The sequence below is a fragment of the Alternaria atra genome, assembly GCF_907166805.1.
Source record: "Alternaria atra isolate CS162 genome assembly, contig: 23, whole genome shotgun sequence".
Classification (NCBI taxonomy): Eukaryota; Fungi; Ascomycota; class Dothideomycetes; order Pleosporales; family Pleosporaceae; genus Alternaria; species Alternaria atra.
Genome location: NW_025091321.1, coordinates 1,442,542 through 1,463,553, shown reverse-complemented (window position 1 = coordinate 1,463,553; position 21,012 = coordinate 1,442,542). Strand labels below are relative to the sequence as shown.

The following is a 21,012-nucleotide window of genomic DNA, read 5'->3' as shown; positions in this document are numbered from 1 at the left end:
TCGGTCCTTTACCAATCGCGAAACTGCAAACGTCCTCTAGCGATGTTGGCGATGGCGATTGCTATATGACAAACGCACTATCACGTGTGTTCGTACTACGATGCTGACGACGTTGATTCAGCCGGAAGAATGCTGGCACTTGTTTACAAACTTCCCCTGCGAAATATACGTTGTCTGCTCAAGTATGGCCTCTAGTCTGGTAGCAATATTGGAGATGCCACCAATCGGGTAGGTTACTTCCCTTTTCAGCTAAGACTTTTGACCCTTTCGAGAGCCACGTGCTCCGCATACACGGATTCTTTACCAGCCTTCAAGGCTGCGTCATACGGCGGTGTGAACGGTTGCAGCTGAAGAAGCGGAGAAGTTCGCTTTGAACGGTCGCGAGAATAGCCGAGATGAGCCCTGGATGGGGACAGGGCGGAGCGTGAGACATTGGGCAAACCTTACAGTCAACACGAAAGCGAACGTGGAGCAACGCACTAGGCAACCCCAGCTTTGCGCATCTGTCGGTTTGTTGCTTCCTTCCCGGCATGCATTTAAACGACCTTGTGAACAGGTATCGCGATTGCCGAATTGCGGGGAGCGATACAACGTTGCGTGGGAAGTGTGGGGAAAATGAACCACGAGGCGATGACAGGGGCATTGTTTATAAGGTAAGACAATGCAAGTCAAGGCACCGGGTAGGTTGACAGGAAGTGGGAAAGGTGACAGCGGCTCTCTGACCTCTCAGATGCCATTGCCCCGGATACCGTTTCAGTACCCAAGCTCCGCTGACCCCTGCAAGGTGTACAGCATGATGGTTCTCGGCCACGAGTATCAAAAACAGTTTAATCTCTCCTTGCAGCCGGACTAAGAAGGGACCCCTCTTTTTTGGTATCCTTCAAATATCATTTCCTGGCACTGCGGGCGGATCATTCTGGCTAACAAACCATGCCATTCGGTTTCTACTTCAACATTATATCTTTCACTCCGCAATGATGCCGCAACATCTCCGCACTATCGCCCTCACTATCGAGCTCTTCGCGGTTCTTGCGCGATGTGCAGATCTCAACTACACTGGAGAGGCTGTCACAACTCGCTTCTGGGACTGTTGTAAACCGTCTTGTGGTTGGAAAGGCAAGGCAGAGTTTTCGAGACCGGTAGAATCGTGTACAGCCGACGACAAGCCTACGGATATTGCCGCCGGTACTGGTTGCAACGGCGGTGGTGCGTTTCAGTGCTCCAACCAGCAGCCATGGGCCATCAACGACACTGTTTCATATGGCTACGCTGGTGTCTACATCACACCAGATCTCACTCAAGGAGGTATCGAGGACGCCTGGTGCTGCGCATGCTACCAACTCGACTTTACCAGTGAGCCTCTGATCGGCAAGAGCATGATTGTACAAGCCTCGAATACCGCCTACGATGTGACCAACGCAAACCGGTTTTCACTTGCAGTAAGCCATTGAGAACCAAATATCATGATTGCAAAGCTGATTCACTTAGGTTCCTGGCGGTAACACAACATCAACGAATGCATGCGCCCAGCAGTATGGCGTGAGCCAATCCGTCTTTGGTGACAACATGGCGGGTGTCCGCTCCGCAGAAGACTGCCAAAATCTACCCGAAAACCTGAGAGCCGGTTGCGAATGGCGCTTTGATTGGTTCGAGGATGCATCGTACCCAAGGTAAATATCATCGCGATCCAAAAGTTACACGAAATATATAGACTAACGTCACGCAGTGCAAACTTCAAACGAGTGGTCTGTCCTGCGGAGATTACAGCCAAGACAAACTGCGTTCGCAATGACGACAAAGTGCTTGCGGGCGAAGCGTCCTCCGCTCAGAGCCTCACGCCTAGCTCTCCCACTATGGCTCTCCTTGCCGTCATCATACTAGGTTTAATATCGATATAGCATCGGTGATGCGAGGCTGTGCGTCACCTTCTTTCAACACCCGTTTCATGATCGTCATGTCCTTTCGATTCCTCTCTGTCGTTCATCTTTGTAGGCTGGCTGGCTGGAGACGTCAGACGACGAAGCCTGCCAGCCCATTTCTCATGCATGGATACCCTACCAATAAAAACCTCGCGTGGCAATGGGCAGCATATCGCGTCCAGAACAGCGCGCAGTCATCTCTCCGCAATCTTTTCAGTATCGGAGTCGCCGGTGATGTTATTATGATTGTAATCTCTTTTCTTCGTATCTTCCCTTTTCGTTCATGGGAAGGACTTGTGTATGTTATCACGATTGGGTCGTTGCATAGGGACATCTAGTGGCGTTTTCTTGTAGTTATTGGGGCGGCGCAAAACACATGTCGAATGATAAGCCACATTACACTCGCTTGAAAAGTCCATACTATCGCGTGAGGTTGGAGGAAGAAGTCATCAGGCATACTGTTAGTGCAAAGAATCAGCCAGACCGGTTGGTGGAAATAGAAAAGTCCAAGACATAAAAGCCCTTCACAAGTCAAGAGACCACTCAGAGAGGACCAATTAACAAAAAGCAGACCTATGATAATCAGACCACTTACTGCCATCGTCTGCATCCTCCTTTGTCCGTAAACCGCTTATCACACAAAGCGCCACGATAATCCTCCAACAAATGCGCCCTTCCCTTCTCCATCCGAAAGAGAGCCGAAGGGGACCACTGTAAACGCCTTGCACAACGGCATCAACCTTGACTACCGATCGCATTCGCCCGACCCACCCACTCGCCCAGTTCCGCAGTTCATTTAGGCAAATGACACCACCGAACAGGTTTTCCGCATTTGAATCTTGCACATCCCCCGCCGTGCGCGCGCACCGTACCGAGGGAGGGAGATTATCCATATTGAGCCACGGGCGCTAGGGGAAATCCGATATATTACATGGGCAACTTGCTAAGGATACTAACGGACAAGTAACGTGCGAAAGCGAGAATACGTAGGAAGAAACAGGCAGGAAAATGTGCTAATGAGGGGTACTCGCCACTCATCAAGGGTTTGCGATCTTCGTTGTGTGCTGCAGTAGGTATGAAGAGAGGGGGGTGGGAAGAGGGTGTTGAGTGGAGGATACTAACTACCCATTCCCTCGCTTAGGCGCGGTGAGATCCTTTCCGTCGAGTGCATTATCGCATGTGTGAGATGTGTGGTCATGCTGCTAAGCCGTCGCCAGGTGTTCAAGTCTTAATCTTTCCTTCCTCCATTTATGCAAGGGAGACTCACGAGAAACTTTGCTATGAAGATTATACGCGGATGCGTAGCACTGCGGCTATTGCCCAAGCGGACAATCGTACTGCTTCAAGTAAGGATTCCGTTTGATAGTAGGCGAGAGTCACGAGACCGATTCCGTGCCGTTATGGAGGGAAAGCCTAAACCCCCGGATTCACAAATCCAATGTAACAGGAATCGTTAACTTCATGCTTGATGTGGTCTGATCTGGCCGAACTTGGCCGCAACCCCTGGAGGCGTGTCTACTCCCGCAACAAGGAAAGTCTCATACAGGGCGGGCTCGTGAACAACGTTTGCAGCGCATCATTTCACAAACACATTCATCACAGGAAAATAACCATACACTGACATGACAGGAGACGAGACACGCGCTGACGCACAGGCAGCATGATCAGCAATCCACCCCTGCAGTAAAAGGAACGGCTCGGATTGCGTCTTGACGTGGTAAGTGCACTGTGACGGTTGTACCCCAGATCCAACTCAATGCGCACCCCTGCGGACAAACGGGCCTGAGCGCCGCGCTGGTGTGGTTGGGTGGGACTCTTGGTAACTTTGTGGGAAATTGAGGCAACGGCATGGCGGATACGGCGTACGGGATTCGAGAGTGGTAGATACGTACCAGATGGGCGACTGCCGACATGAGGGGGTCCGGGGTTACGTGGACTCGGGCGACGTATTTCGGACCATCATTTGGTATCTTAGCAAAGACGAGATAATGCGGTTCCTCGCGCGTTTGTAGTATCATAGATGTGGATAATAGAGCGATATATGGACGTACACAGCGAACCATTGCAGAGATCAAGTTGTGAAAATAAAAAGTTCATTCGCTATGGTGTCATCATAATCGTGGGTATGGGTATATCTCATCGTCGTCCTCATCACCCTCAATTCCTCGTAGCCTTGCGGGCGTCAACGGCGCAATCGGACTCAGCGTCGAATTCGAAAACCTCGTCGTTGAGGTCGTCGGACTCAGCGTTGGGCTATCCATACTCTTCCACCCAACACCCACATCTTTGCTCTCAACGAGCGTTGGCGCGGACCCTAAACTGCCCACACTCCGAACTGTCTCTAGCAAGTCACCCTTCTCGCAGGTATCGGCCGTCTCATACCGATCCAAGCTATTTCTTCGCGATCTGGGAAAGTAGCTTCGTTTCTGATGTCGTAGTTCGCCTGTGGTGACCGCTCGAGGTGGGAAATCCTGTCGGCAGTCCCCTCGTATGCTGACGTCGCCTTTTGACCGCGTGGCCAGGCTACTCGAGAAGTCGTCCTGTATACAGGGGAGAATCTTCTGTACCACACGGTTCTTTCTTGTGTTACGGCTGATGTCTGAAGAGTTTGATTTGTTCGAATGTTGCCAATCACCTCGAAACTCGCGATCCATGGGCGTCGCTTTGGTTCGGAAGTTGAAGATCCATCGTGTGACGAGACCGCGTAGAATTGGTATGTTGGCTACGATGATGGCCACATTGTTTTCGATGTGGTTGATACAATAGTCGATTGGATAGGTCCAATCGGGGTTGAACAGTGTGTAGAGTCGGTCGCGGTACGATAGGTAGATCTTTGCAGCACCGATTGCAGTAACACTGTAAATACGTTAGTCTTGTTTGAATAACCCGTGATTGGAACGTACGCGAGACTGCAAGTAAAGACTACCAGTACCACCAAGCGGGATCTTAGTCGAGCGCTCATCATCCTTCGCACGATGATGAAAGGTATCGGAAGAATCAGGACGTCGGTGAGCAGGTTTGCGCAAGTGACCCAGATCAACATCTCGCCCATCTTGTGTCTGCCCATGCAGTGCAGTCCACCAAAAGTTCTCGGTTTCCAAGTATTGCCCGTTAGAGGTGGGCATATAAATATGTACAGGAACCATGGTATCAAAGCACTACCAACAGTGAAGACCAAGATGGCGTAGAGTACTCGCTTGAGCCATTCGATAACGGAGCCGGCTCGAAGCAGGAGAAGTATAATTGATGCTTTGACGAGCGGTAATATGGGGATATTCAAGAGATTGAACGCCATGACAACCTGTAGTTGTCAGCAAGCTCCTCGTCGCTTCCTAAACCTATACTTACGGCATAGTACTCGTCATAGTTTGGTTCTATCTGATCGACTGGCACCTGCCAGATGTGTACACCCACATGCCACATCTTGACATCTATCCAGAATTAGCGAGAATGAGCATCAGTGCTTATTCTTGTACTTACGTCGATGCGAGGGCCCTATGAGGGCTATGGACAAAAGCAACGGAAGGATAATGAGCCAGTCATCTGTTCAAATGCGTTAATACCATTCACGTAAGATACATTGGACATCATACCCCAGCTCAACCGTAAATTCAGCTTCCGCCGCGTATATATCCTCAGAATGACGAATATCGATGCCAGGAGGGGTGTGCCATAGATCACCCCCAGGCAGGTGAGTTGGAGAGGATAGGTAGGCATCTCGACGACCTACTGTCAGAAACCTGAAGAAATCGCGAAAACCACATCTCGCGCTGCTTGTGGGTGGGCAATCTCATATAAACCCGGAACAAGGTAGGACAAGGGCAGCGCAACCCTTGTCCCCTTGTGCGCGCCCAGGGCAGGCACAGCCGGTCGCCATACAAGACGTCCCCCGCAATTTGTTACTTACTGCATATTAACACTTACAGAAACGAGTTAAGCAGAGGCCCTTCTATTTGCCCCACGGTCTAGTCTCCCGTCGGTCGCACTCACGTGGATCTGCTTAATAGCTACACTATACACCTGCCACTCAAAAGGCTTGGTGTCGCTGTGGAAGCCGGTCGTATTTCATGGTACAACGAACATGGCATCGCTCCTTCCATCTGCCTTGATTAATGCTCTTACACGAACAGCGCACCACATAAATCTTTGGCTGCCTTCTAACAACCCGGAAACTGCGTAGCCGGACGGCGTCAATGTGGGCTTCTGCGCGATTCGGTTCGTGGCTGTTAGAGACGCGAGAAGTGGGTGTTGTGCAGACGCCAATTGTTCTCACGCAACCTGGGACCCGCCAGCGCTAGCACGGAGGGCTCGGTGTAACGTATTCTTCCTAGAACCTGGACCGATCACAGCGTGTCAAGCAGCCGATCCCTGTTGTAGGCGAATCTGGGGCCGCCGCTTAAAGTGCATGGCCCAATCAAAGGTAACGCGCATAGTAAATGCGACGCAGCGGACAGCACGTAGCGTGTAGATGCTGACAAGCGAGAGGATAGGATATGGGAATAGCGCAATTTGACAATATGACTTCGGAGGTAAAGGATTCGTGGTGGATCAGGCCGTGAATGCGTGGAGATTCCAGGAGCTTAGGCCTGTTCAGCAGGTATCACGTTCCGGCGATGTTTCGAGAAGACACCTTTGGGTAACGCGCCCTCGATGCAACGGCGGAAGCTACTCGGCCCAAGACCGTTTCAGACAGTTACACTGACGTTTCCGTACATGCCCCCTTGAGATCGCCATATTGTATACCTTCATTTATTGCGACAGCGGAAGGTCGGATGAACAAGATCAGGGGGAACTGCCGACGATCTGTGCGTTCTTATATTGCACCGCCCGCAGTAAGTCTGGCCGTATGAGGTCATCGGCTGGTGGGGCAGCCTTTTTGTTGTGCTGAATCGTGAATGGAAGTGTTGAAAATACGATTATGTGATGGACCGAGGATTTCATTTGGTGGTGAGCCGAGTCCTATTGCCCGCCTGCTTTTGTAGCATATTCACAACGCTTGAGACTAAACCACACACATGTGTGCCGAAGCAGTCCTGGGGAAGAGCAAAAAAGAGAACGACGAAGGGCGGTATGGGATTGTGAAGCGAAGCACAAAGAGTGCGTGGTAGATGGTTCAAGCTCTGCCTAGGTAAAGATCGTCCAGACTGGCGCAGCATTAGCCATTATTATCCACTACAGGTTGACATCTGCGTTCTGCTCTTGGTACCGTTCCGTCAATGTCATCTTTGTCGCGATGCACAAATTAAATATTTCCAGTACGCACCCAAGACAAGCTTACGTGACTTCTTAGAACTCTATCACAGTTACACTAATATATCTTCAGACTGTCCAAGATCAACACTGTGTTAAGGAAACCTTTTTTGAACATGAGGCACCGTATTGGAGTACTTCATACATCCGAAATCCACACACCAACTTTGAATAATCGTTTGCCAAGGTCGGACGATAGGATGCCAGCAGATGTCTCTCGGTGTTACCAAGAACTCGACGTGGGTCGTCCATCTATCAGAGACAGACGCCAGTTTCGCATTCTCAACCTCTAAGCAGGATTCCTTCCCAACGCGAATGACGCGATCATGTACGGTACTCCACCAGCCATACCAACACCAGCTCCTCCAAGCATGGCATTGCCCATACTTAAAGGTAGCGTACCAGTCCGTGCAGCGAACAACGCCCCAACAGCTCCTCCAGCAGCCGCGCCCAACGTGACCCAATCTGTCTTCACTTCGCCATCGTTTTCCAGTATTCTCCAAGACCTATCTTTCCACTCTACCTCCTGTCGGCCTCTCATGCGCCCCCACGTCATGACTGCACCAGCTGCCGTGCCTAGAACGAGGCCGCGACCAGCTGTCTTGAGTGTGCGAGATAAGACTACGTTGTAGTCGACTGGTGATTTGCGAGAACGTGCCGCGACCACGGAGATTGGGAACTGGAAAAGCGAAAAGAAGGAGAAGGACATGGCTGAAGCACGCATAACATGTAAGTAGAGGATGCTGCGTGCGTATGGTTGGTCTTCGGCGTATTGAGGATGTGGGAAGAGAGACGTCATATTGTACGTTTCGCGCGGCTTGCGAAAATTTCGGGTTTGAGGATTGGAAGTAATGGAACTGCGATAGTAAAGATTCGACCGTGGTCGATCCTGATCCTTGATGGACGGACTTTCAAAAACGATGTAAGCTTGGCCGGCCTTGTAACAAGCTACGAGAGGAGTAGTCAACACGTTGGAATTATACTTCGTACTGAATGTACAGGAGCAACACAATTTATCTGCGAGTATGTGAGCGTTTTTGCACCTCCCACATCCTGACGCAGTGCTGAGTCGGAGACAATACGACGCCGGTCGCGATGAATTTCGGCCGCAAGTAAGATTGCTGCCTGCTGTCTCTTTACAGTGGACCTGACTGGCTATCAGGCCATACCTGTGTTCTACCAATGATATTCTAGTAATCGGTGCGCTCGCATTCCGTGGCTTGCGGTTTTCTTAGGCGTCCTGCGTGGCTGGGTCTGAAAATTCCGTCCTCCGAGTCCGCCCACACTGAAACAATTTCTGTAGAGAACATGCTGTATCTTTGCGTCTGTTGGCACACGACGGCACAATGTCCTGTGCTCTGGAATGTTTCTTGGTAAGTCATGCGTATGGAGACTGCTGTCAAGGCAACAGGGAAGATCCATGGCCAAGCCGATCGATGGCAATTGTCCACGCAACATCGGCAAGCTCTCGTGCAGCTGCTGCCGATGGACTTATACCAATGAGGAGTTCGTGATGCTTCCCCGGACGATGCCTGTGGTTCCCACATATAAGGCTGATAGTTGCGCGAAAGAATGTGGACAAGGCGACAACTGAGCTGCGCAACAGCCATCTCACACGGACCGGATCGTGACCATGCCTTGAATCACGAGGAAAGAGTTGGCGGTTGCACGATGCAGGATTTCCAGGACGCACCGCGCGTTGTTGTTCGAAAGTCGGCTGACGTCATTCCGTCCGTTGATCCATAAATGCATCACTGCAGCACAGACGCCATGGGCACTACCACCAAGCTCGCATCACCTTAGCCGGAATCTAACAAACTCTACTATCACCGGCATCTAACAATACGAAACAAACAAACAATTCGACCGAGATCCAAGACCAATCGTCATTATGCCCATCGGCCAACAGGAAAGCGGTGTGACCTCTGGCGTGAAGTTTGTCACGTCCACTGTAGGCAATACAGTTGGCGGCGTTACAAACACTTTGGGAGGTGTTGTTGGCGCACTTGGTCGAGGTGTTGGTGAAACGGTAAATTAACTCGTACTAACTGCATTCGAAGCATACACTGACTTTGGGCGCCTTTGCTTAGGTGGAGGGCGCCACTGGCAGTGCCGGGCGGCCTGTTGCGAGAGGCATTTCTGATGTTTCCACAAGCATTGAAAAGGGCGCAAACGACGTGGCAGGAGGCGTCAAACGCGCTGGTGAGGGTAAATAAATGGGGATTAGATTTGGGCAAGAGAAGGAGATATCATAGTGGTCTGAGGCTGATACCATATTGACACTACCGAGGCGTATCATTGGGGGACAGACTACAGTACACACAGCAACAGGATGCTACCAGCATGAATTTTCGCGTAATCTAGTGGTACATATCTCGTAATGTACCTGTGACGCCAGTATGCTACACTAACTCTAATGGGCTTCTTAGGCATTGTGATCGGACATGTGTCCAAGACTGCGTTGCCGGAACAATGCGCCGAAGTGGACGATGCAGCGGCTACGTGAAGCTTTCCAGATCCTCAAGATCGCTGCAGCCGAGTGCCCCGAAGTTTCCCTACAGGATGACGATCGGTTCGGATGTGTCAGACCGAAAGAATATCTTCCCAGATTCAGACACATGAGCATCGCGGACAGGATAGGACCACGGCACAGTCAGAAGTCAACCGGGTTCTGCCTCGGGGTACCAGTTCAAAGGACACCGAAGGGAAGTAAAGAAGACCTGCGGGGACTAATTTATCGGCTGGAGCGTCACTGTCCCATGGACTAGCGGAGGGTCCATCCATCATGAGATCGTGATCGCCGAGGCCGAATAACCTCACCAACACAGACCCGGTCGGCTCGGTTCGCTGTAATGCGCTTGTTGCGGTGCTGGATGTACATCTGTGCGTCTGTGAAAGGCAGGAGCTGTGCGGGGTCAGATGATCAAGGCCGCTTTCGTCACTCGCTGAAAGTCTCACCATGTCACTGACGGGGTGAGAAGCTGCAATGGGGTTGGCTATCGATGGTTGGCTGTCCAGTGCGTGCAGATGTTTAGCGCCATGATTGCGGCATATAGCAGCACAAAGGATGGAGGAGAATAAATCTGCGTGACGTCAATGGTACGTTTGGCATGCGCGCCCCATGTCAGATACGTTGGATCATTGCAATGTCAGCGTCTTCATATCGTAGCCAAGCGTAGTCTTGGTGTTTCGAAATGCCATGTTTCCATCGCACAGTATTCACACGAATTCAACCAGTCGTCTCACTCAACAATCTAGGCGTATTCTAGGGTTAGCCAGCCAACGGATGCAGATGCGCCAGCCAGCCAGCAACAAGCGGCACACTATCGATATGCAACCGCATAGCCAGCATACCGGCCTCCCCCAGCCCGTCTTAAGCGTTCCCAAGCAACGGTTCCACTGCAGACGGTGGATGGGGCGGCTGAACACGCTTGGGAGGGCGAAAGCCACATATACCCCACAAGTGCTGCGCTAGCGCACGTAAGCGTCGTTCCGAATTGGGAACCCATCTTGACATCACTTAGGCATTTGTCGCCTTGACACCAATCCCATCTAACGCCATCCTTGCATTTTGCCTCTCAATAGTCCAATTGAGCGAGCTACATCCTCACCACACACCACCCTGCAAATCCTCGTGCATGGCAACCAATGAGACATGACAAAGAGATGAATAACGACGCCCCGCCACACTCCACCTTGAGACCTACAGAACGCACGCATATTGCCCTAGTTCAGACGCTAGGACGTACCGCGGAGCGATCGGCCCAAGCCCGCTGATGCGAGGCTTCGGTTGAACATCTGTCTTAGACGTTGCATACCGCGGGAAAAGCTCAACATATTCGAGATTTTTATTACACAGAATCTCACCAGGCATGGTTACGAGCTAGAGATATCAATTGGACATGCTGAAACTGCCCATTCCCAGTTCAGACCTCAATGGCAGTAATTGCGTTCAGGAGTTAATCGCGGGCTGGGAACGAGATAAGTTTGGAGAAGAGGCGAAACGGGCTTTGTTCACGCGCGTTCCCAGAGAGATGGTGGGGAACTAAATGAGGGGTCGGATGAATGGGTATCCAGTAATACAGCAGAAGACTCCGCAGCGTTTGTCGTTGCGGCACGAGCGAGCCTACTCCAGCCTTCTTTTGCTGCCGTCAGAAGCGTCAACGCTAGGCTGCTGTAGATTTGCATTGACGCGTGGAGTTGATCCATAGCCTTGGCTCGAGCGCTGAGGCTTCTGTCCATGTCCGATCCGCGGTGATATGCTCGATGAGGTAGATTGAATAGACTAACTACTCGGCTGGGTATTGCTATATAGCTGTCTTACCTTCCCGCGTTTCTACGTATCCAGAACATCTCACACTCTCGTTGTCGTGGATACCAGCACCATCAACAGTCTTGCTTACTTGTATATTTAGAGTTACTGATACCTCGTTCATCAGTCTCCTCCGCGTCGTTACTTACTCTCGCTGTCAAGTACGCCCGATACTCTAATACCGACAAACCATCCCAACCGAACTTCCGAAAATGAAGTCCTTCGTTGCTGCCGGCCTCGTGGCCGCTGTTGCCGCCTACCCCCAGGCCTCTTCCGGCTCTGAGTGTGTGTCCTCCGCCGACGGCACCTTTGCTATCACCACTGTCAATGCCACCGAGGCTCCCACCAGGCGCGGCATCGAGAGGCGTCAGCTTGACGGCACACTCAAGCTGTCCCTTGAGGACGGAAAGTTGACCGATCAGGCTGGTCGCACCGGTTACATCGCTGCCAACTACCAGTACGTCTTGCACAACACTTGAAAACATTCGATCAAGACTAATATCCTATCAGGTTCCAGTTCGATTCTCCCGTTCAAGAGGGTGCCCTCGAGACTGAGGGCTTCGGTCTTTGCAGCAACGGATCCATGTCCCTGCAGGGCTCCACTGTCTTCTACCAGTGCTTATCTGGTGACTTCTACAACCTGTACAGCCAGTCGACCGGTGCACAGTGTATTCCCATCCACATCCAGGCAACTATGTCAGAGGGCACCAGCGGTGTCTCTCAGATCCCCGATGGCCAACCTCAGGCTACTTCCGCCGCTGTCACCCAGATCTCCGACGGTCAACCCCAGGCTTCCACTCCTGGTCCCGTCGTGACCCAGATCTCTGACGGTCAGCCCCAGGCCTCTTCCCCTGTTGTTACGCAGATCTCCGACGGCCAGCCTCAGGCATCTGCTCCCGTTGTCACTCAGATCTCGGATGGCCAACCTCAGGCTTCCGCTCCCGTCGTTACCCAGATCTCCGATGGTCAGCCCCAGGCTTCCGCCCCTCTCGTCACCCAGATCTCGGATGGCCAGCCCCAGGCATCTGCCCCCGCTAGCAACATTACCGGCAACGCTACCATGCCTCCTATGTCCGAGTTCACTGGTGCTGCCGCCACTGGCGCCGCCAGCATTGGTGCCCTTGCCGCTGGTTTCTTCGCCCTTTTCTCACTCTTGTAAGAGAAGTACCCCTGAGTTTGCGCGCACCATAAGCAGGGAATAGGGTCGCTCCGACGACCATGTAATGAAGGTGATAATGGAGGACGACATGATTTCCTTGCGACATTCCTTGATGACTGTATGCATATATGACATCCATGTATATACCTAAAACATGGGCGGCAAGGTGTTTGGATAATTGATTTGCAGGAAAAGGCCATGGCTCTAGTTAATTCTATAGGTAGCACCGCACTTCGATGCGACGAAGATGTTAATGCAAACTTAACAATGAACACATTCACCTGCGTTGCTATTTCGTGATGTAAATTTCAGAGGAAACAAGTTTCAAGTACTGTACCGCCCACGTCTGAAATGCTTGTTTACCATTCTTCCATGCCTATCGTCTCGATCACTCACAAACTACTGCAAACATCCCAGCAAAACGGTCATACGACGTCCGTCCTTCATAACGCCGCGTACACGCATTTCCCTGCTTTGGCATGCTGATTTGTATCCTAGTGGTGCCACAGCGCGCTCCTACACCAGCGATTGTAGCGCGGGGTACGCTGGTCGCTTGCCTCTGCATGCGCTCCTCGATATGCAGTGTCGTGCATATGTCTCTTTCCATCCCGACAGACTGTGTACGTAATTTCCGGTGAAGAAGCGATATACTCCACATTTCTTTTCAAATGCATGTAAATGGTACATAAGCAACATCAGGCCACTGTCAAGTTTACATCGTTCCCCAATTTACCAACCCCTTTCGTCTTACACGTGGAATACCAAAACCTCTCCAGGTAAAACAACAAGCAAAAAGCTCCTAAATCCCGGCAAACAAACAATCCGATGTCGTTGACCAAAAGGAATTATAAAGACCAACGTCGTCAGCCCTCACCCTGCATACGCTCTTTGTCCCTGCTTCTCTAAAACCAATAGCTCATAATCCATCTGACAGCTCACACTAACAGCTATTAATCAATCAGCCAATGTGTCAAACTAATGAAGACTAAGTTCTAGCCCGCGTTATCGATTGACACGCATGCATATACTAGGTTCGTTGGGATGATGCGCCGTCTGGTACACTATTCGCAAGCGGAATCGAAGACTCTTTAGTCTTCTTGAAGGTATTAATAGGTCAAACGTGAGGCTAGGTTTGTTAGCTGTGGCGGTGCGAGATCTTGCGTGCCGTTTTCGTTTCTTTTCCTCTCGCTTGCTGGCGAGCCTAGACTGGCTTGGTTGATTGTGAGTTTTGCTCAACGAACAAGTGGTTTATGTTGCAAGCGCCGAGTCGAGGTTGTGAAAAGTCTAGCGAGTGAAAGTGAGTACGTTTTCTGTGTGGCGGAGTATTGTTTTCTTGTGACGAATCGAGGGTCTTTTGGTTCTTTTGTTAAGGTGTCGTCTCGTTCGCTTCATTTGGTTGAGACTGGTGTTTTATCAAGATTGCCTCCTTGCAGTCTCAGCTCCGTTCCTGTGTGATCCGGAAATGCTGTCATGTTGTCTTGCCTGTATGATCATCTCCTCATCGGCCTTGTTGTCCGAGATTTGCTTATCCTATAGGTAATATGCGACGTCATGATCATATGGATATGCTCGTTTCTTTCGGATGCCAGCCTTCATGCCCATTCAGGCGTTACCCTAGAGCTTGGAACACCACGAGTTCACTTGTACTTGCAACCACCAGGTTCAACAGACTGGATATATCCACCGTTCATACATAGTTCTTGTCAGCATACTCTGCTGTGATGAGAACACACTTTTGACAGTCCTAACTACAGTGCACTCGCCTCGTTCTGTTGTGACTAAGCTTGAAAAGACGTAGGAAGAGTTCGAGAGCAGCAGCAATTATCTGTCCTCGGTGAAACACATTGCCGACGGATTGGAATCCAAGCCACAACTGCGCTCCATCTTAAGCCTTACACCATATATGCCTCGGTATTGGTTGGGCTTGTTCCGAGCCGGCTTAATCACATTCCACGTTAATATAGATCTTAATATGTGCGATATAATATTATTCCAAGAGCTAACGCCAACGCCCGTAAGAGTACATCTAACATACGTTTGACAATCATGTCCTGTACTTACATCTAGCTCACACCATCGAAAGAGCCAAACTGCCAGATGCTTCCCCCTCTGCTCCCCCATCTGCTTCACGTCCAACTGACGCCCTTATGGTTGTCGTGGTATTGCGTCTAGACGTACTGGCTCAACCACCTGATACCCTCTCCGTAACCCTGCCTCATAACCACACTGCACATGAAAACCTCGACCGGTCGGATACCCTCGAGTGGTACTTTGCCCTTGCCGGTTGTCTGGTATAGGCCGAGTGCTGAACGGAGCTGGTCCTCGGAGATGGCGTCTGGGTGGTCAATCTTGTTTCCGAGAATGACGAAGGGGGTGTTCTTCAACTCCTCCATAGCGAGAAGAGCATCGAGCTCGGCTTTCGATTCGGAGAGACGCTCGTGGTCTTTGGCGTCGACGAGGAAGACGATACCGGAAACTTCGGGGACTAGAAGAGGGTCAATTGGATGCAAACGACTGGAGGAGCAAGATTGGCGTACAGTAATCGCGCCAAAGTCGTCGGGCTTGTGCGTGACCTCCAAGATCGAAGGTTGTGAACTTGACGTTTCCTATCGAGAGCTCCTCGGAGGTGGGGTGGAGGGTCGGCTGGCTGGAGCAAATGTCAGCTGGTAGCAATGAACAAAGACGACATATTACTTACAGGACAGCGACCCTGTCGTTCTTGAGCATGTGCAGCAGCCTAGTCGTGTTAATGGAAGCTCGCGTGTCCGGTTGGATTGCCATACGTGGTCTTTCCTGCATTGTCACTGAAGCCTAGTCAGCTACGTGTGTTCGGAACTTTTGGTATACAAGGATACGTACAGTCCGAGGAAAAGGAGTTTGGCATGCTGTGATGTTGTGTTAGCTTCAGTGATGAAGTCTAGACCATGCTTCTGCTTACCTTGTTCATAAGTCCAAGCGAGGACAGAACATCCCAAACTATTTTCCATTATCAGCCCATGTTCAAACGTATTCCAAGCAAGCGATTAATCCATCCGGCAGACATTCGTGGTGTGAGTGGTTATGTAGTGTCGATGCGCCCGTGATAAGTCTAATCTTGGTAATTTCTACCACTGTGTCGAGGGCTCTGGTCCCGGAAGGCAATAGTATTGTTGTACGGGACCGCTGTGGCATGCTCGAGATATCGTGCGGCAAAGATGTCCACATTCGTCTATCCAGTTCGGGATATCATAAGGGCAGGTGGTAAACTTACACCTGGCGCAAGATCAGTAAGAAGTCAGCATGAGTAGAGGACGGGAGTACTCACCAATCAATAATCCACATAGTTGCGAGTATTGTTCGAGTTTAGACAGTTGGCTGAATGTAAAGGAGCAAGTTGTGGAGTGTGAATGGATAAGATCAATGTTGGGGGAACTTGGCCGCGATCGAGGGCGGAAGTAATATGGCCCGTGCACTTTGTCCTTGGCGGCGCTGTTCCGAGCTCTCGCGAAGAACTTGGACATCAACCCTCCCGAACTAAACCCACCGCATCCCCGTCTAAATCCATCACAATGGCCGTCGGAGTACGTCAAACCCCTTTCAGAAGACCCGTCGAAGCTCTCGGATGCCCAATTGCTGCGCCGGCAGTAGCCCCTCACCCGCAATGGCACCTTCGAATTGAAGATCAAGAAAACTAACATGTCCCCTCTTGTAGCGTAGCGCAGCCCTCAAGCTCGACTGGACCAAGCTGGGCACCCAGCTCGGCCTCAAGGGCCAAACCGCCGCCGCCCTCCAGTCCTTCAAGAAGCGCAACGACGATGCGCGTCGCAAAGTCACCGTTCTCTCCGAGCAGTCCCAGACCGTCGACTTCAACCACTACCGCGGCATCCTCAAGAACCAGGCCGTCATCGACGACATTGAGAAGCAGTTCAACGCTTTCAAGCCCCAGACATACGATGTAGGAAGGCAGATCAAGGCCATTGAGGCTTTCGAGGCCCAGGCCGTCCAGAGCGCAGAGCAGACCAAGGCCGTTGTCGACAAGGAGTTGAGCGATCTCCAGAAGACACTGAAGAACATCGAGGACGCCAGGCCATTCGCTGACCTCACTGTTGTACGTATATACGACTACGGGCAAGTGGGGGACAAGAGGCTGACCAATATCACAGGACGAGGTTGCGGCTGCTCAGCCCGAGATCGACAAGCGCACCGAGCAGCTCGTCTCCAAGGGTCGCTGGGCCGTTCCCGGCTACAAGGCAAGTCTTTGGAACAACAAGAATGGTTTGTCTGCAAGTACTAACAACCCCGCAGGAGAAGTTCGGCGATCTGTCCGTCCTCTAAGCATCTTCTTTCCATGTAGCCAAAATGTACCCGATCTGGGTTGTATTACCTACGTATTTGTGAATAGTTCCAGAGAGTGGAAATGCACCCTAGATTTTGACCATTTGCGTTATCCTGCCTATGCATTGCTCAACTTTGATTCCAGTGCTCATACGTTTGGGAACGATATACTTCTGATTTCCACACAACTGGACAATTTCACGAGTCACATTATGCCAGTAGACACGCGTTCTGCTCAGGATGTTACTTGTGTTTCATTACTTATGCATCCAATACCAGTCCTCCGGGCAATACTCAAGTCACATCGCTATAATGCCATTTCGAAAACGCCGCCCAATGCTCAACAAAAACCCCTTGATCTTACACACCAGAATGACCCCGCCTCCACTACTCATCGTACTCCGCATCTCTGACCCCACAAAAGTCGCTGCCGAAGCAGTTATCCACCATATACCACACCCGCCAATACAAACTCGCACTGTTCATATCAAAACTTCCGTCCTCCTTTCTCGGCACATGATCACCGATGATACCCTGTCCCGAACCAATCACCCAACCGATGACAGGTAACGAGCCAAACGTTTGCTGCCAGCGAGGTTTCGCGGGGAGGAAAGCCTTTTCTTGTGGGAGGAATACGACGGGTTTTACATTTGCGCCTTTCAGTCGTAGGGTTGCGCGTTGAGAGCGGGGGTTTAATGCTGTGGTTGTTGTGTGTGCAGGAACGGTATTTGGGTCGAGAGCTTGGTGTGATTCCTGTGGTTGAGCGGGCTCAATGGGCATTTCGTCGAGGTAGCTTGGGAAGGCGCCAGTCGTGCTACGTAGCCAGGCTGGTTCAGTATTTGGTCGTGATGCGAGTGCTTGCGATGCTGTAGGTTGGGGAGCTGCGGCTGTGGCTGAGGAAGCGGTTGCGGAAGACTGCGATGCGCCGCGTAGTCCCAGGGTCCCTGAAGATATCGTATTAGGTGATGCGATCTGTGACATTCCTCCTTCTGCGCGTAACGGTCTGTCGCCACCTTGCGGTTCTGTTCCCCTGTACATCTCCGCATATACTGTGTAGCCATGAATATTCTTTGGGCTGTAGTGGCAAGCGCGCTCGGCAGCTTCCGCACTCTCAAAGGTAACCTTGACCCAGTGATTACCTCCTATATATGTCTTGATCCTTGCCATGTATTTCGGTTCCAAAGATGGGTAGTACGATGAGCGTTGCGCAGCCAAACTATATCCGAGTCTGGGGTTGGGCGGCTCCCGATCGTATTCTTCGTAGATCATCCCGTTAGAAACCTTCTCGTAGTGTGCTATCGCGGCCCATTGTTGCTCAGCGCCGAAGCCGTATAGTATGACCTCCTTGGGTTCTTGTGCGAAAGTAGCGTTGGTAGACGCGCCTGCGGCGAAAGAGTTGCCCAGTCCGTTGCTCGCGTCTATGAGATTTGGCGCCGAAGCTGATGAGGGTAGCGCGGTGGACGGCCGCGCAGATACTGAGCGCCTCTTGTCTTCCTCTGCTTTGAAACGGCCGAATATATCGTCCTCTGCGCGCTGGTTATGGAGTCTTGCTTCGTCGGCTGCATTGTTGGCGCCCAATGGTGTCTTTGCTCGTGAAGTACCGCGTTTTCGTGCCTTGCCAAAGGGGCCTTTCTCTTCTGGGATGCGCCGTTGGTTTTGATCTGAACTGTCGGGGGTTGATGTTAGCAGCGAGCGCGAGAGTATGGGAGTGTCCCAGTTGAAGTCTGCCATAGTGGTGGGGTAGAATAGAGAAGCTTGTGTAGATTACTCTCGGGTCTTCTCTGTCGCCATACTAGAATCTTCTGTGCAAAAGGCTTCATACGGCAATGGCAGTGAAAGAGTGACTTACTCCGCAAACTCATACGCCCAAGGCAGCTTCCTCCCTGTTGAATCGAACGCGCGTTCAGAATCTGGTACTGCGTGGACCTGCATCTCTACAGATTGTTCACCTAATGTTGTTTGGGGTTTCACTCTTCGATTCGTGGTGAACGCGCGTGGTGTAGTAATCTCGTCTTTTGTTGTTGCGACAAGAAGACGAGCGGAAAGTTAGCGCTAGCCCCAGGAACGCCGCGGCAAAGCCACATCAGGCCTGTGCACATCACATGTGGCGCAGCGTGCGACCTCTAAGGTGACGCGGAGCCTTTCCCGATCCATCTACCTTGCACATGCTGCATGCAATCGGAAGTGGCTTACTTTTCAGTGCTGCCTGGTCACAACGGCCACTTATAAGCTGATGGAACTGACACCTATTATCGTACGTGGCAAGAAAAGGAGGTACCTGCACCCAGCACTTGCTTCTTCCAGAAGTAAACCTCCATCGATACCTACACAAAATTCTTCAGCATCTAAATCTCAGCCCAAACGACAAAGGAAAACAAAGTCGACATCCAAGAAGAAGGACATTACGCCGGCTATGCCGACACTCCAAGGCCTTCCCCAGGAACTACTGGAAATGATCTTTCTTTACAGTATGAACACAGCGCTTCCACGCTGCTCACCGGATCTAGGCAAGAAACTCTCGGCCCACAAGATAGCGATGGACTTCACCATGCAAGCCTTCTTCCATACCGTTGATCACCGCACCAACTATCGGGACCGCCTTGTTACCAGCGACGCTTCGCTCCAATCTGACATCTTGGCCTGCCGTTTCTTTACCTACGACTTCTTCCTGGGATATGTACAGAGCGCACAAGATGCAATGATCAGGTTACGCGGAAAAGCCTGGGAAGCTACTGGAGTCACGATCCCGGGAGTGTCCTACTTCGACGGACTGTGGCCATACAAGTTTACCAAAATCCCACATCTGGCTTTTGCACAAGGTTTCCACGTACCGGAGAAGTTGCTGCATGGGCCGTGGACCGAGGACAAAGCGTCGTTGCTTTACGTATTGGTCAGTCTGAACGGAGAGATCGACTGGGAAGGTAGTATGGCAGGCGAAGCGGCGAAGACGGGAATGAAAGAGGCCATCAAAGATGGAAACGAGCACGCGGTGGCGGCGCTCGCTGTGCTTTTGGGTGTGCCAAAAGGCATCACTACCGAGTTACTGCAGTACGCTATCATACATTGCGGTTGCAACATCAACATCATCCGACACTTGCTTTTCAACGCACAAATCCTCGCTGAAGAGGCATCAAACACGTTGGACTTCTATGACCCGGCACTGTGGGCATGGGCAGACGTCAATGGTCACAAGGGAGAGACGATCAAGGACATGCTTAAAGATGCTGACGCCTTTGATCTTGAGTTCTACTTTGAAGACAATGCTGACTGGCCCAGAATTGTCCCTTTCCCGTATGGTGGAAGCAGATTCGATGCGAGGACGGCGTTCAATGGCGTGGTCAGAGAGCTATTGATGAACCTGTATCGGAACTATGGCAGGAAAATCACACGGAGGAGGGCAACAACACCAGAGCAGAGAGTTGCGGAAGATAATGTAGTTGATGATCAAGACTAGCTGCCTACGTATATGAAGACGGGACAAATATCCAGCGATTGCTGCTTACCTTTACACAAGTCGTGCTGGTTACATTATAAATGTTGAACTACTTCATCGATATTTGCCTCACCGTGAACATGTGTCGCGGGCTGCCGATACAACGACGCTGCTTGATTGAGGCAGGGTCCGGTCGTGATTGTACATCAAGGCAAGAAATGCACGTGACGCATGCCACAGTATAGAGCTCCGGCTTCATACACACTTGTATGAGAATTTGCCTGCAGGCTTGTTAGTAACCTGTATCGTACAAAGCGTTGTCAAGCAGATGCGTGGTTGTGATCTTCCTCAGTGATCTTGGTGATAAAATAGTAATCATGGAGATCATATACTATCTATTGCATGTTGTAATCATTGGAAGTGGGGTGGGCGATGGAGTGGAAAAGGTTGTACTGACCTGTGGATAATGAGTGTGTGCTGCAACGGCATCAGACGTTTACATGTCCGATTGCAGTTCGCAAGCAAGCAAGCTCATAACAACACTAAGTGAGTTTGCGTCTACTGGTTGGGACCCTAGAAGTCTGTTGTGGTCAGCTTTTGTCGCTAGGTCGGTGCAGTGAAAAAA

The 21,012-nt window shown here is 51.1% G+C and overlaps 8 protein-coding genes across 8 annotated transcripts; 4 read left to right on the top strand and 4 right to left on the bottom strand.

Moving 5' to 3' along the window:
• Positions 1–977: 977 nt before the first annotated feature.
• On the top strand, positions 978–1,898 carry ALTATR162_LOCUS4079 (uncharacterized protein; the record flags this gene model as incomplete). Its single annotated transcript, XM_043311689.1, has 3 exons — positions 978–1,439; positions 1,489–1,670; positions 1,727–1,898. The coding sequence occupies 3 exons, from the start codon at positions 978–980 to the stop codon at positions 1,896–1,898; spliced, it is 816 nt and encodes a 271-aa protein (XP_043167624.1).
• A 2,132-nt stretch (positions 1,899–4,030) lies between these two features.
• On the bottom strand, positions 4,031–5,636 carry ALTATR162_LOCUS4078 (uncharacterized protein; the record flags this gene model as incomplete). Its single annotated transcript, XM_043311688.1, has 5 exons — positions 4,031–4,775; positions 4,823–5,220; positions 5,268–5,350; positions 5,400–5,462; positions 5,513–5,636. The coding sequence occupies 5 exons, from the start codon at positions 5,634–5,636 to the stop codon at positions 4,031–4,033; spliced, it is 1,413 nt and encodes a 470-aa protein (XP_043167623.1).
• A 1,822-nt stretch (positions 5,637–7,458) lies between these two features.
• ALTATR162_LOCUS4077 (uncharacterized protein) lies at positions 7,459–7,968 on the bottom strand (the record flags this gene model as incomplete). Its single annotated transcript, XM_043311687.1, has 1 exon — positions 7,459–7,968. The coding sequence occupies one exon, from the start codon at positions 7,966–7,968 to the stop codon at positions 7,459–7,461; it is 510 nt and encodes a 169-aa protein (XP_043167622.1).
• Positions 7,969–11,693: 3,725 nt separating this feature from the next.
• On the top strand, positions 11,694–12,640 carry ALTATR162_LOCUS4076 (uncharacterized protein; the record flags this gene model as incomplete). Its single annotated transcript, XM_043311686.1, has 2 exons — positions 11,694–11,938; positions 11,992–12,640. 2 exons carry the CDS (start codon positions 11,694–11,696, stop codon positions 12,638–12,640), a joined length of 894 nt encoding a protein of 297 aa, XP_043167621.1.
• Positions 12,641–14,808: 2,168 nt separating this feature from the next.
• On the bottom strand, positions 14,809–15,587 carry ALTATR162_LOCUS4075 (uncharacterized protein; the record flags this gene model as incomplete). Its single annotated transcript, XM_043311685.1, has 6 exons — positions 14,809–15,125; positions 15,178–15,287; positions 15,339–15,377; positions 15,424–15,444; positions 15,500–15,525; positions 15,579–15,587. 6 exons carry the CDS (start codon positions 15,585–15,587, stop codon positions 14,809–14,811), a joined length of 522 nt encoding a protein of 173 aa, XP_043167620.1.
• A 601-nt stretch (positions 15,588–16,188) lies between these two features.
• On the top strand, positions 16,189–16,954 carry ALTATR162_LOCUS4074 (uncharacterized protein; the record flags this gene model as incomplete). The annotated part of the gene is made up of 4 exons (XM_043311684.1): positions 16,189–16,200; positions 16,332–16,727; positions 16,783–16,854; positions 16,925–16,954. The coding sequence occupies 4 exons, from the start codon at positions 16,189–16,191 to the stop codon at positions 16,952–16,954; spliced, it is 510 nt and encodes a 169-aa protein (XP_043167619.1).
• Positions 16,955–17,341: 387 nt separating this feature from the next.
• ALTATR162_LOCUS4073 (uncharacterized protein) lies at positions 17,342–18,685 on the bottom strand (the record flags this gene model as incomplete). Its single annotated transcript, XM_043311683.1, has 1 exon — positions 17,342–18,685. The coding sequence occupies one exon, from the start codon at positions 18,683–18,685 to the stop codon at positions 17,342–17,344; it is 1,344 nt and encodes a 447-aa protein (XP_043167618.1).
• Positions 18,686–19,187: 502 nt separating this feature from the next.
• On the top strand, positions 19,188–20,408 carry ALTATR162_LOCUS4072 (uncharacterized protein; the record flags this gene model as incomplete). Its single annotated transcript, XM_043311682.1, has 1 exon — positions 19,188–20,408. The coding sequence occupies one exon, from the start codon at positions 19,188–19,190 to the stop codon at positions 20,406–20,408; it is 1,221 nt and encodes a 406-aa protein (XP_043167617.1).
• Positions 20,409–21,012: the final 604 nt, after the last annotated feature.